At 50.5% G+C, this 14,516-nt stretch overlaps 1 protein-coding gene across 4 annotated transcripts in view; it reads right to left on the bottom strand.

The window, feature by feature from the left end:
• The window catches only part of TNK2 (tyrosine kinase non receptor 2), a 101,872-nt gene that overhangs the window by 61,687 nt on the left and 25,669 nt on the right, over positions 1 to 14,516 (bottom strand). The window contains exon 1 of one of the 4 annotated variants that reach the window (XM_081007393.1): positions 8,028 to 8,667. The exons of the other annotated variants lie outside the window; for them this stretch is intronic. Within the exon in view, the coding sequence (XP_080863519.1) occupies positions 8,028 to 8,156 (129 nt within the window). The 5' untranslated portion in view covers positions 8,157 to 8,667. Of the gene's footprint in view, positions 1 to 8,027; positions 8,668 to 14,516 lie in introns of those variants that run through there. 4 annotated transcript variants of the gene reach the window in all.

Genomic DNA, 14,516 nt, shown 5'->3' with positions numbered 1-14,516 from the left:
TGCGCATGCGTGGGTTGCAATTCAGCGCTTCTGCACATGCACGACCGCCGAAACCCAGAAGTAACCCGTGCCGGTACTTCCGGGTTTTGGCGGGTGCGTAACCTGAAAAAACACAACCTGAAGCGGCTGTAACCCAAGGTATGACTGTATCTGAATTCTCAGTCTTCTTTTCTCCAGGCCAAACGCCCCCAGTTCCCTCAACCATTCCTCATACGGCTTCATTTCCAGACCCTTGATCATCTTGGCCGCCCTCCTTTGCACACATTCTACCTTGCCGATAAACTGTGATTACCAGAACTGGACAAAAATGGAGAAGCATGCTCCGTTGTCCTAATTTGCAGTTAACGCTTTCCTTGATGTCAAATCTGGGGCTGATGCAAAAATGTCAGTCTTTGTTTTTCCTCTCCTACTCCCGTGTGTACAACCACCACCACCCCCAAAAAACCCCACCTAATGGGACAACTGCAAATTCCTGCATTGCAGGGGGTTGGACTAGATGACCCTCAGGGTCCCTTCCAACTATGATGATGATCTGAGCCTGGAGCATAAGAAAGTGCCAAACCGGGTGGAATGTCCTCAGCGGCAAAAACCACTATTTACAGGGGATAATTTGACGGCAGGCCTGGAAAAACGCTGGAGATGCGAGAGACCTGGAACTGCAGGAAACAGCGAAGTTGCCTCCTCTGCAAAACTGCTTCCCAGGCCTGCCGCAGGGGAATGATGTGGGAAGGGTCTCATCCTGCGCCGAAGCCCCCTTGGGCCTGCTGGGGATGGGGCAGAGCCCTTCCTTTAAGGCTTCCCAGCCTGTGCACCTGACAGATGGCTGGCGGGGAGGCTGCGGGGGGAGGCGAAGGAGCAGGGAGCTTCCTCCAGCGCTAGGGTCTTGTCCCTCGTCCAAGCGGGGAGGAAAACAGGAGGAAAACAGTGCGACCTTTGCGGTGCCCTGGCTCCTTAACACTGCTTTCTTGTCTTCCAGCACATCCCCAAGGAGAACAGCTGGCCGGATCTGGAGCTAAACATTTTCTCTGCAGAGGGATGCTGAAGGCGTGAGGAGGGAGAGAAACAACAGGTTTTGGTTTTTTCCGGGTGGGGGGGGTTAGCAAAATCCCGGGGGAATGGGAGGCTTGCCTTCCCGTTTACCAATTCGCCTGGAACAATTCCCACACTTTCAAGGCAGTTAATAATAATAATAAAAAGACCAAGCGCCCGTTTGAAGCTTCACACTTTGAAAAAAAGTATGCATTTTTGTTGAAAAGGGGATGGGGGGGGAAGCCATGCAGAAAGACTGAGAGGAAAGCTTATTTTTGCAGCTGGCTTCTGATCAAATTGCAGACTTGCAAAGAATCTGTAGGCTGCCTTCCTCTCTTTTGCAGGGAAGGAAGCGCAACACGGGTCACGAAGTGCCAAAAGCAAAATAGCAGGTGCAACCCGGTGCCTGCAGTGGAAAGAGCTCCAGGTGACTCGAGACAGCGAGCCAAGCCGCAAGCAGCTAGGGAGGACCGCCTCCTGACCTTCTCCTCTGTTCCTTAGCCAGTTTGAGGATGAATCAGGGAGTCCTTACTGACCCCAAAACTGGACTAGGAATGTAAGAAGCACTGTGCCAGATCGGATGGAGGGTTCATTGGCTGCAGCCAGATGCTTCCAGGAAGATCGCAAGCAAAGTGCAAAGGCAGCCAGCAAACCTCTGCTGCTACTTCTCCGTAGCTCAGGTCTTGGGTTCAATCGCAAGCAACCTCAGTTAAAAAGGAATCTCAGGCAGAAGATCTGGCAAAGATCTCTCCTCGAAACTCTGGGAGTAGCAGGAAACTGTCTTATACTCCACACCCATAAGAAATCCATCTTGGCAGCATCTACACTTTGGAACTCCCTGCCACTTGATATCAGGCTGGCGCCTTCACTGTACCCTTTTCGGCACCTGCTAAAGACATTTTTGTTTCGACAAGCCTAGCCAGGTATCCAGAACGCTGGTGTGCTTTTAGCTTATTACTTTTTTTTTTTTTGAACATTTTAATTGCTTTTGTTAATAATTTTATTGTCTCACTTTTTTATTTTATTTTTTGCAAGCTGCTTTGAGGGTGTTTTTAAACAATCACGGGGTAGAGAGGTAAATCATGCCAAAATATTGGTCCATCAACCTCAGGATTTTCCTATATCAAAGATGGAGAACCCGAGGGCCATGTTCTCTTCTGGGGAGCCTGCCAGGGGCCACATGGAAGGGTGGGCAGGGCCAGAGACAAAAGGGGCCAGAGCCATCTTTCCCTTTGCGCAGCGGGGATGAAAACACACACACAGAATGGGCATTGCCAGAGTCTGCCTGCGTCCTGGGGACTGGCAGCAACTGCCCTAGCTTTCAGACAGGGGCCTCATCCATTCCGAACTGGAGATGTAGCAGAATGAACCTATTTATTATTTCTTTGTTAAATTTATACCCTGGCCTACACCCAAAGATCTCGGAGACGTTCACAAGATAAGAGCACAAAATAAATAGTAAAGCAAAACAGAATAATGACCACCACATCCTCGCAAACAAATTTGAAAGGTCCTGGAATATTAATCAGTGAAAGGCCTGGTCATCATAGAATTGTAGAGTTGGAAGGGACCCTGAGGGTCATCTTGTCCAACCCCCTGCAATGCAGGAATTTGCAGTTGTCCCATATGGGAATCAAACCCACAACCTTGGAATTATCAGCACCACACTCTAACCAACTGAGCTATCCAGGCTAAAGAGGGACGTTTTCACCCGGCGTCTAAAAATATATAAGGAGGGTGCCAGGCAAACCTCCCTGGGGAGAGCAGCCCACAAAAATGGGGAGCCACTGCAGAAAAGGCCCTGTTCTCGTGTTGCCGCCTTCCAGATGTCTAGTGAAGGAGGCACACAAAGAAGGACCTCAGATAATGATCCTAGTGCCCGGGTCAGTTCATACGGGGACAGGCGCTCCTTGAGGTATTGCGGTCCTGAGCCGTTTAAGGCTTTATAGGTCAAAACCAGCACTTTGAATTGGACCTGGAAACTAATGGGCAGCCAGTGGAGCTGAGCCAGGGTCAGAGTAATATGTGCAAACCGTCTTGCCCCGGTGACAATTTGGCTGCCAAATTCTGCACCAGCTGATGTTTCCAAACCGTCCTCAGAGGCAGCCCTACGTATAATGTGCTGCACTCATCTAACCTAGAGGTTACAAGAGCATAGGCAAAGCGGCCCTTGGGAGAGATGCTGCCAGCCAGAAGAGGCTGCAGTAGGCTCTATGGGCCAGTGGCCTAGCTCTGTATCGAATGTCTTCATCCCGAACGCAAAGGCTTCCTATATCTACCAGCTGTTGCCAGACCTCTCCTCCTCTGTAGACTTCTTTAATCCCATTTTCAAGCCAGAGTCTGCTGCCACATCTGGTGACAGCAAACCCCGCCGTTTAAGTGTGTCGTGCAAAGAAGTACTCTCCCACATGTGTCCTGAATCCGTGCCATGACTCAGTTTTCCCTCCCTCTAATTTTTTGCAGCCTCCCGTGCCTCCGAGAAGAGTCAGGGGAAAGGATTCTTCGTGTGGGGCTTAATTCAAGCCAGAATTCTTGCAGCGCTCAGCCCCACAAACATTTCTGAACAAGGCTGCGGAACTGCGCCAGAAGCAGGGAACAGGGCAGAGGAAGTCCTTGCCCCAACCTCTTGCCCCCTTTCCCCAAATATGCAGAACCGTCCTTGCAAAGACCCATCGCTCAGCGTGAGAGCGTGTGCTTGGCATGCAGAAGGTTCCCAGCTTCAATCCCCAGTGGCATCGCTAGGTAGCTAAGAAAAGACTCTCTGGAGAGCTGGCAAACAGAAGGGGAAGAAATGGAGGCAGTGAGAGATTTTACTTTCTTAAGACAGCATCTTAAAAAGCAGAGACATCACCTTGCCAACAAAGGTTCGTATAGTTAAAGCTATGGTTTTCCCAGTAGTGATGTATGGAAGTGAGAGCTGGACCATAAAGAAGGCTGATCGCCAAAGAATTGATGCTTTTGAATTATGATGTTGGAGGAGACTATTGAGAGTCCCATGGACTGCAAGAAGATCCAACAGATCGATTCTTAGGGAAATCAGCCCTGAGTGCTCACTGGAAGGACAGATCGTGAAGCTGAGGCTCCAAGACTTTGGCCACCTCATGAGAAGAGAAGACTCCCTGGAAAAGACCCTGATGTTGGGAAAGATGGAGGGCACAAGGAGAAGGGGATGACAGAGGACGAGGTGGTGGGACAGTGTTCTCGAAGCTACCAGCATGAGTTTGACCAAACTGTGGGAGGCAGTGGAAGACAGGAGTGCCTGGCGTGCTCTGGTCCAGGGGGTCACGAAGAGTCGGACATGACTAAATGACTAAACAACAACAAACCCGCAGTTGTGGAATCGCAGAATCCAGAGGCCGTCTCCACCAAGAGGAGACCCCTGTCCATGCAGAGCAAATCAGCTGAGCCACATTTCGATGCCCTCCTCGCCCCTGGCACCGCCTGGTGAACACCCCCTGGCAGAGACCACCAAATCCACCAGAACTTGCTCAGCATAGATGGCACCCTCCTTCCCAGTAACAGAGACAGGGCATGAACCAGTAAGAAACTCCCATACCTGAGCCCCAGCAAACTAGAGCTGAACAAGAAGAGCAGGCAGTTTGGCCTCCGAGGTCTGATCCATTTGTGTCCCAGGCTGCCCCCCATATTGGTGCCTGTTTTCTGAGCCCCCCCCCCCGAGGCCACTGACTCACCTCGTCACCCTCCAGGGCCGGGCCACCTCTGCCACCAACCAATCTGAGCTGAAGGAACAGATTCTCTCAACCCCAAACACAACGACCTACGAGATCTGGATTAGTGAGACAGGCTTTCTTTTTAAAAAAGGCATCTGAGAGCAAAAGGGGGAGAGGTGAAAATCAAAGACACCCCCCCTCTCCGTTTTATAGGAATATGCCTACTTACCTGCATGTGGCCCCTATCCAAAATGCACTTTCTCTCTCCATTGCTCTTGCTGAACATCAACAACACCGCCATTTCCCCTCCGATCGTCAGCTGCTTTGGAATCTGGACGGTCCTGTTCCCCCCCAATTGATCTGTTTACACTTCTTCTAAAAAGACAATCCGGACTAACCAGCCCACATGTCCGCTTTGGGGCTGCGTTCTTCTGTTGAGTCAGTCGGGATTGCCAAAGGTACGTGCCTGACCCCTTGGCCTTGGACTGAGCACAGGAACCTGCCCCTGGTCCCTCCAGACCAGTGTTGCCTGCTCAGACTGACAGCAGCTCCCCAGGGCTTAAAGCCAAGTGTGTGTGTGTGAGAGAGAGAGAGAGAAAGGAGCCGTAGCCTTCCGGACTACAACACCCATAATTCCCTGAGACATTGTTCACACTGCCTGGGAATTATGCCTGGGAGTTGGGGTCCAACCACATCTGGAGGGCATCAGGTTCCACACCAGGTTTTTCCACCTCTGCTACCCAAGAGGCGTTTAAACTGCAGAGTCCAGGGATTGAATCACAAGAATTGTCAGGGTGGAAGGGACCCCGAGGGTCATCTAGCCCAACCCCCCGGAACGAAAGCATGCGCTTGGTCACAGAGCCCTTTCCATCGCCCTGGCAGAATTGCAAACTAAACAGAGTTCCTCTGGGCAAATTTGGATCTGGATCCAATTCTTTTTCAAAAGCGGGATTTTGCACCACCTGGAGTTGGCGGCCGCAAACTCAGGTGCAGAGCGAAAGCACAAGAGAGGAGGAGGAATGTGTGGCTGAAGGGATGCAAAACCGAATGCAGCCGTGCACAAGGAGATGATGATAATAATAATAATAATAATAATAATAATAATAATAATAATTTATTATACTCCACCCATCTGGCTAGGTTTCCCCAGCCGCTCTGGGCAGCTTCCAACAGAACCCTAAAATACAATAACCTATTAAACATTAAAAGCTTCCCTAAACAGGGCTGCCTTCAGATGTCTTCTAAAAGTTTGGTAGTTATTTTTCTCTTTGACATCTGGTGGGAGGGCATTCCATAGGGCGGGGGCCACCACCGAGGAGGCCCTCTGCCTGGTTCCCTGTAACTTGGCTTCTCGCAGGGAGGGAACCGCCAGACAAGGCTCAGTGATGTGGGGAAGCATGGGGAAAAAATCTGTGAAAGTATTTTTAATGTTTCATTTATTGTTTATGACTAATGTCGTTACGTTGCAGGAGGGGTGGTTTTTCATGTTGTGAGCCACCTTGAGCATGGTCTGAACTGCGGACAGGTGTCATGCAAATAAAATTAGGATCTATACGGATGAAAGGTAGATTTTAAATTGTTTTATCAACCAGCTCCTGTAATTCAATCACAGGAGTGCCACTAAAAAGGTGCGTAAATATTATCAGTGTCTAAACCAGTCTTTCCCAACCTGGTGTCCTCCAGACATTTCGAACTACAGCTGTGCTGACTGATTTGGGAACTGTATCCCAAAACATCTGGCGGGCCCCAGGTTGAAGAAGACACATCTGCAGGTCATCATCGTTTTATTTATTCCATTGCATTTATATCCCACCTTTTTCTCCTCCAGGGAGCTCAGGGTGGCATGCATGATTCTCCCGCTCCTCATTTAATCCTCACGACACCCCTGTGAGGTAGGCCAGGATGAGAGGCAGTCACTGCCCACCTCCCGATCACCCAGTGAGCTTTGTGTCTGAATGGGGATTCGAACCCGCTCTCCCAGGTCCGAGTCCAACACTCTAACACCACACATTTAAAGCCCTGTGATACCACTTTAAAGAGTCATGGCTTCCCCCAAAGACCTTTGGGAGTTGTAGTTTATAAAGGGTGCAAAGTCTAGGGAGAAGACCAGGGAGAAGAGTCGGTGGAAGAAGATTGGAAGAAATTCAAAGACTACTTACAGAAATATTGTAAAATTAATGAATGTTAGAATGATGTTGGATTGAAGTTAAGTGGTTTCTAGCTATATAGGTACAAAAGAATATGGAAAAAATTGGTTTTTAATATGTAAAAATCTAACGTTACAATATATCAGGACTAAGGATTAGGATTAAAAAGGAGGGAAAGGAATTGTTGGATTAACAAATTTAATTGGAATACAAAAGAGGGAGGTATGAGGAGGTCCGGGAAACAAGTAAACGTCAAAGAAGTGAGGAAAAGATGGAATTGTTGTTAACTGTTTTTTCTTTTTTTTTCTACTTTGTATTTTTCTTTTTTATTGTTTTTTTTTAATTAATGTGATTTTTTTCCTTTGAAACTTTAATAAATATTATTTTTTTTAAAAAAAAAAAAAGTCTAGATAGGAGGCCTTTATTCCCCTCACAGAGCTACAATTTCCAGAGCGGTTTTACAGCCGGTCCCTCTTCTCAGAATACAATCTGAATCATTGAGAGAGTGTTGGGAGGATGGGAAATGAGGCAGGAGTGAATAACAGAGGGTGAATATGAGTAAATGCATTTACACATGCTTCACTACACTAGTGGGAAGGATTAAGGCTGAGTCTTCACAAACGTCTTTTAAGGAAGGACTGGGGGCTGAGGGAGTTGGCACTGTGTGGGCTTGTAAATTTATTTAGCTGACTTTTTATTGTGGCGATATGGTTGTGGGCCGCCCTGAAACCTTAAGGGGAATGGCAGATTAAAGGGCAAAGGACTGATTAAAAGGTAATAATAATAATAATAATAATAATAATAATAATAATATCACAATAGTAATCACAATAGTAGTAATTCCTGGGAGACAGCTACAAATGTACAGGGTAGCAAGGGGGAGAGATATCAGCCTGCAACATGGCTGGGGGGGCACTGGAACCCCCATACCTGCAGCCCCTTCCAAATACAAGGAGGATTCCCTAAATGGAGAGCCCTTTCATTTCTGGAAGAAAAAAAATAAGAGAGGCAATGGGGCTTCCCCCCCGCAGAGATGAATGGGAAGGGAAACCCAAGACCCCCCCCAAACTTTGCACTCCCCACAACCCATCCATCAGATCCTGACAACCCACAAGGATGAATTGGGGGTGCCATAGGAACCCCCCTCTCCTCCAGCACCCCCCTTCCTTGCCATACTGACCCTCTGTCCTGGCACCACTAGCAGGTCCGGCCTGGGCGCCCGAGGCTGGGGTTCTGGGGCTGCCGCGAACCCCTCCGCCTCCTCGTCCTCCCCAGTCGACAGCCGCTGATAATCCGACTTCTCCCCCATGGCTGAGCGGAGCTGTGCCAAATCAGGAGGCCAGATCCTGGCCGAGATAGCGAGGCGTGCTGTGCCGCAGTCCCAGAATGCAAGGAGACCGGCCCCACCTCACCTGGCTGAGGGATCAGGGGGCCATCTTAGCCTCTGGTCAGGAGTGAGTCAGCCCTTCCCAGAGGTGGGTGGCAGGAGGATTCTCCTGGAGGTCTCAGGCATCCCGCTGGCGAACCCCCTCCCTCCTGCGCCTGCATCCCGTCGCCATGGCGAGAGAGACAGAGAGATGGAGGGAGGCCTCTCAGAGAGGATGCTGTGATGCTCCCAGCTTAATGCTATGTGGCGGATTGTGGGAGGGAGGGAGGATTCCTGGCAAAGATTCGGAAGATTCAGTCGTCCTTTTTCCAGGCAACTGGGCAAGGAGGGAGGTGATGGAGGAAACTGGTCCAGGCAAAGGCTCTCTTAAAATCCAGCCCCGGATGCGAAAGCAAGGTGGCACAGAAAGGATGGGGCAGCGATGCCGCTCAGAATAGAAACCAGGAGCAGCCCCCCACCCCACACATCCCCTGCCTGCAGCTGTGCTCTCCCCTTGCAGTGGCTGCATCTCCCCCTCCCCTTCCCCTGGCGATCCAATCAGCAAGGACCCAGAGAGGGAGAGGGGCTTTTTCCGGCTCACACCACCTGGCCCAGCTGCGTTCTTCAAAGCAGGGGGGGTTTGGGGAGTACAAAGGGGGATTCGTCTGCCTAGATCAGGCTCTGGCAACCTGGCACGCTCAGCGGCTCCACGGAGGATGGAATGCATGGACCACTTCTCTTGCCCATTCATGGCCTTATCCTCCTCTTAAGCAAAAGCCTAAGAAAATAGTGGCCATCAGTGCCTCTTGGGGGAGAAAATTCCTGTGTGTGTGTGTGTGTGTAGAAGACCAGCTGGAAGGTGTGCAGAGGAGGGCGGCCAAGATGATCAAGAGCCTGCAAACCAAGCCGTATGAGGAACGGTTGAATAAGCTGGGTATGTTTAGCCTAGAGGAGACTGAGATGAGATATGAGTAAAAGGTAAAGGGACCCCTGACCATTAGGTCCAGTCGTGGCCGACTCTGGGTTGCAGCGTTCATCTCGCTTTACTGGCCGAGGGAGCCGGCATACAGCTTCCAGGTCATGTGGCCAGAATGACTAAGCCGCTTCTGGTGAACCAGAGCAGCGCACGGAAACGCCGTTTACCTTCCCGCCGGAGCGGTACCTATTAATCTACTTGCACTTTGACGTGCTTTCGAACTGCTAGGTTGGCAGGAGCAGGGACTGAGCAACGGGAGCTCACCCCATCATGGGGATTTGAACCGGCGACCTTCTGATCGGCAAGTCCTAGGCTCTGTGGTTTAACCCACAGCGCCATCTTCAAATATCTCAAGGGCTGCTACATGGAAGATGGAGCAAGCCTTTCTCCTGCATCAAGGGTAGGACTCGAACCCATGGCTTCAAGTTAGCAAGAAAGGAGATTCTGACAAAACATCTGGAAGTACCTTCTGAGGGCAAGAGCCGTTTGACAGTGGAACGGTCTCCCTTGGGAGGTGGTTGGAGGTTTTTAAGCAGAGGTTGGGTGGCCATCTGTCATGGATGCTTTAGCTGAGATTCCTGCATTGCAGGGGGTGGACCAGATGACCCCTGGAGGTCCCTTCCAACTCTACAATTCTATGATTCTATGAAGAGTCTTCTTCTGTCTTGAATCTCCCATTCAATGACCTCCACTGGGTTCTAGTATTATGAGAGAGGGAGGAAAAAACACCTCTCTGTCCACTTCCAACATACCATGCATGGTCTGGGACACTCACGTCCTGCTTGAGGGCATCTTCCATGAGAACAGGATGCTGGACCAGATTGGGCACGGGCCTGATCCAGCAGATGCTTTTATGATAAGAGAGGCTGACTTTGCACGCTGTGTGCACTAGCTGGAAAAGCAGGAACCGGTCCCAAGGAACACTGGGGCCCAAGTCCAAGAGAGGAACATGTGGCTCCCATAAGCCTCAGGCAGCGCAGTCCATAATAATGCCATCTGATAAAACATCAGTGGAGTGACTCTTAAGAACAGAGGAAGAGCTTCTGCTGGATCAGGCCAGTGTCCCACCTAGGCCACCATCCTGCTCTCACAGTGGCCAACCACATGCCCTCAATGGGAAACCCGCAAGCAGGATTCGAACACAAAGGCACTCTCCGCTTGTTTGGTTTCCAGCAACTTGTATTCAGAAGAATTAATACCTCTGAATAGGGAGACAAGGCATCGCCACTGCGACTATCAGCCATCAACAACGCCTCTCCTCCATGAATTTGTCTACTCCTCTTTTAAAGTCATCCAGGTTCGTGGCCGCCACAAACTCCTACAAAAGGGAGTTTCCCAAGGCACTGCGTGAATAAGTCCTTTTCTTTTTATCTGTCCCCAACCTTCCAGCTTCATGCTCACCTTGCCAACAAAGGCCCATATAGTTAAAGCCATGGTTTTCCCAGTAGTGATGTATGGAAGTGAGAGCTGGACCATAAAGAAGGCCGATCGCCGAAGAATGGATGCTTTTGAATTCTGGTGCTGGAGGAGACTCTTGAGAGTCCCATGGACTGCAAGAAGATCAAACCTTTCCATTCTGAAGGAAATCAGCCCTGAGTGCTCACTGGAAGGACAGATCCTGAAGCCGAGGCTCCAAGACTTTGGCCACCTCATGAAAAGAGAAGACTCCCTGGAAAAGACCCTGATGTTGGGAAAGATGGAGGGCACAAGGAGAAGGGGGCGACAGAGGACGAGATGGTTGGATAGTGTTCTCGAAGCTACGAATATGAGTTTGACCAAACTGAGGGAGACAGTGGAAGACAGGAGTGCCTGGCGTGCTCTGGTCCAGGGGGTCACGAAGAGTCGGACACGACTAAACAACAACAACAACCTCGGGTTAAGAACTTAATTTGTTCTGGAGGTCCGTTCTTAACCTGAAACTGTTCTTAACCTGAAGCACCACTTTAGCTAATGGGGCCTCTTGCCGCCGCGCCACCAGAGCACAATTTCTGTTCTCATCCTGAAGCAAAGTTCTTAACCCGAGGTATTATTTCTGGGTTAGCGGAGTCTGTAACCTGAAGCATCTGTAACCCGAGGTACCGCTGTACTGCTAGGAGAGCGGAAGAAAAACGGCCCCCCCCCCCATCCATGCCATTCACAGTGTTATGTGCATCTATCATGTCGACTTTTCTCTGCACTAAAAAGTCCCAGGCAATGAGACCTTTCTTCACCCCCTCGGCTCCTACAGTTCTCTTTCCCCGCTTGGAAGAGCAGTAAGAGATTTGTCCGCCCTTGACGAATGCGGTGCGGTATCTGCTTGTGCCGGCAAAGCATCACTGACTCCAGGTGCTGGCGGGGAACACCTGCGTGCGCATCCAATTCCATGCAGGGCCTCCTCAAAGGTCCCAGATGACAGGCCTGCTCTCCTCCGTCATACCAGAGAGCGCAGCTCATGGGCTGAGGCAGGAAGAGCCCTGAGGCAGCAGACGCGCGAAAGGGGCCCTGCCCTCCCACGCCTGTCACCGCACCGGCAGAGCCGGAATCCAGGAAGCACGCCAGGCCCTGGCAGGCGGAAGTGAGGGATGGAGGGACGGGGAAAGCCGCCAGCTCCAGGCTCCCAAGCCCCGGAGGAACGAGGAACAGACAAGTGCCGTGGATGAATAAATAAATGAGAAATGTCTGCTCCGTCCTCAGAACATCTTTGTGTGGGAGGGGAAAGCATTCATGAAATTGCTCTGCTGGACTTGAGGTTTCTCAGCCTGGAATAAATAAACTGGAAGTCAAAGAATCACGGAATCGTAGGGGGCTAAAGCTGTGTTTCATCTAAGGCTGGGATAAGTCACCTTTGGCTTTCCATATGTTGTTGGACTCCAATCCCAGTGATCATGGCCAGCGGTCCAGCCACGGGTTCCCTGCCATCTTGCCCTACAGTCCTAATCTTCCTCCTTCTTCCATGGCTCCTGCTTCCGTGTCCCTGTTCTGCCATTCTGATCTATGCAGGGCAGTGATTCAACTTCCCATCCTCCGGAGACCGACTTGTTGTTGTTCTTTAGTCGTGTCTGCCTCTTCGTGACCCCCTGGACCAGAGCACGCCAGGCCCTCCTGTCTTCCATTGCGTCCCGCAGTTTGGTCAAACTCATGCTGGTAGCTTCGAGAACACTGTCCCACCATCTCGTCCTCTGTCGTCCCCTTCTCCTTGTGCCCCCCATCTTTCCCAACATCAGGGTCTTTTCCAGGGAGTCTTCTCTTCTCCTGAGGTGGCCAAAGTCTTGGAGCCTCAGCTTCAGGATCTGTCCTTCCAGTGAGCACTCAGGGCTGATTTCCTTCAGAATGGAGAGGTTTGATCTTCTCGCAGTCCATGGGACTCTCAAGCGTCTCCTCCAGCACCATAATTCAAAAGCATCAATTCTTCGGCGATCAGCCTTCTTGATGGTCCAGCTCTCACTTCCATACATCACTACTGGGAAAACCATAGCTTTAACTATACGGACCTTTGTTGGCAAGGTGATGTCTCTGCTTTTTAAGATGCTGTCTAGGTTTGCCATCGCCTTTCTCCCAAGAAGCAGGCGTCTTTTAATTTTGTGACTGCTGTCACCATCAGCAGTGATCATGGAGCCCAAGAAGGTAAAATCTCTCACTGGCTCCACCGACTAAACCACAACACATGCTTGGTCTCTGGTCGGCAGCCCTTCCTCCCCAGACCTCAACAGAGGCTCCCCAGTTCAGATTCTCCTTCTCAAACAGAAATGGGAAACCGAGACCTGTGCAATGTCAGGACAAGCCAGGCCAGTGACCTCACCAGAGCTACTAGACCTTGTAAGCAGGATGAAGAAAGCAGGTCATGAGTTGACTTGCCCCCACAGCCTGTTCCATGATGCAGAAGGCAACATAACTTTGCACCCTGGTGTCACTGCGCATTGCAGAGGCCGTGGCTCAGTGGAAGAGGATGTGCTTTGCATGCAGAAGGTCCCAGGTCCAATTCCTGGCATCTCTAGATGAGGATAAGGGAGAACCAGTTCAAAAACCTGCAGAGCGGCTGCCATTCCATGTTGGCAACACTGGGCTGGGTGGACCAATGGTCTGACTCTATATATAAGGCAGGTTCCCAGCCCTGCACGCCACACTACTGTCTGCCCCTGGCAGTGGGCAGGGAAATGCACATCCAGGAGACATAAAACGGTTAACATTTGAGAAGCTAAGCAGGGTCCGGTATAGTTTCGAATTGGATGGGGGACTGCATGTTGAGATCCTGCAATGCAGGGGGTTGGGCTGGATGACCCCCAGGGTCCCTTCCAGCTCCACTATGATTCTATCATTCAGAGCAGCTGCAGACATGACAAAAATCCCTCTTAAAAAAGGCCCTTCCATATACTTAAAGTGAGGAATTGTGAGTACCAGCGATTGGAATGTAGAATTTGCATTGTATTTCTTGAGCTCTTTCTGTAAGCGGCCTAGGGATTTCTGTTGAAGTATGAAGTGGCATATGCGTGTGTTAAACATACATACATGGAAATGGAAATACGAGAAAAATAATTAAAAGGTTTGCTTCACAGGTGTGAAATGACCATGTCAGAAATTGTTATGTGACTACTGTACAGTGGAGGGACGCAGGTGGCGCTGTGGGTTAAACCACAGAGACTAGGTCTTGCCGATCAGAAGGTCGGCTGTTCGAATCCTCGCGACGGAGTGAGCTCCCGTTGCTCGGTCCCTGCTCCTGCCAACCTAGCAGTTCGAAAGCAAATCAAAGTGCAAGTAGATAAATAGGTATCGCTCTGGCGGGAAGGTAAACGGCGTTTCCGTGCGCTGCTCTGTTTCGCCAGAAGCGGCTTAGTCATGCTGGCCACATGACTCGGAAGCTGTACGCTGGCTCCCTCGGCCACTAAAGCGAGATGAGCGCCGCAACCCAAGAGTTGGTCACAACTGGACCTAATGGTCAGGGGTCCCTTTACCTTTTTACTGTACAGTGGTACCTCGGTTTTCTAACGTAATTTGTTCCGGAAGACCGTTCGAGTTCTGAAATGTTCGAAAACTGAAAACTCAATAGCCTCAGGATCCTGCCCTCAGAGGAAGCTGTGGGGCATGTTCGACTTCCGAGGCACGTTCGAAAACCGAAGCATTTACTTCCGGGTGTACGGCGTTCGGAAACCGAAATGTTCATCAACGGAGACGTTTGAAAACCGAGGTACCACTTTATAGGCTTTCTGGTTTTGCACAAGAGGCATCTGGTTCTGCCCCTGTGAGGACAGGATGCTGGACTTGATGGGCCATTGGCCTGATCCAGTAGCTGCTTCTCATGTGAGTAATTACCACACCTGACAAGCACGTGGAGATCTGCTTCAAGTGTGTAT

The sequence above is a fragment of the Podarcis pityusensis genome (genome assembly GCF_964106645.2).
Source record: "Podarcis pityusensis genome assembly, chromosome: 5".
NCBI classification, from domain to species: domain Eukaryota; kingdom Metazoa; phylum Chordata; class Lepidosauria; order Squamata; family Lacertidae; genus Podarcis; species Podarcis pityusensis.
This window is presented reverse-complemented; position numbering and strand designations above follow the sequence as displayed.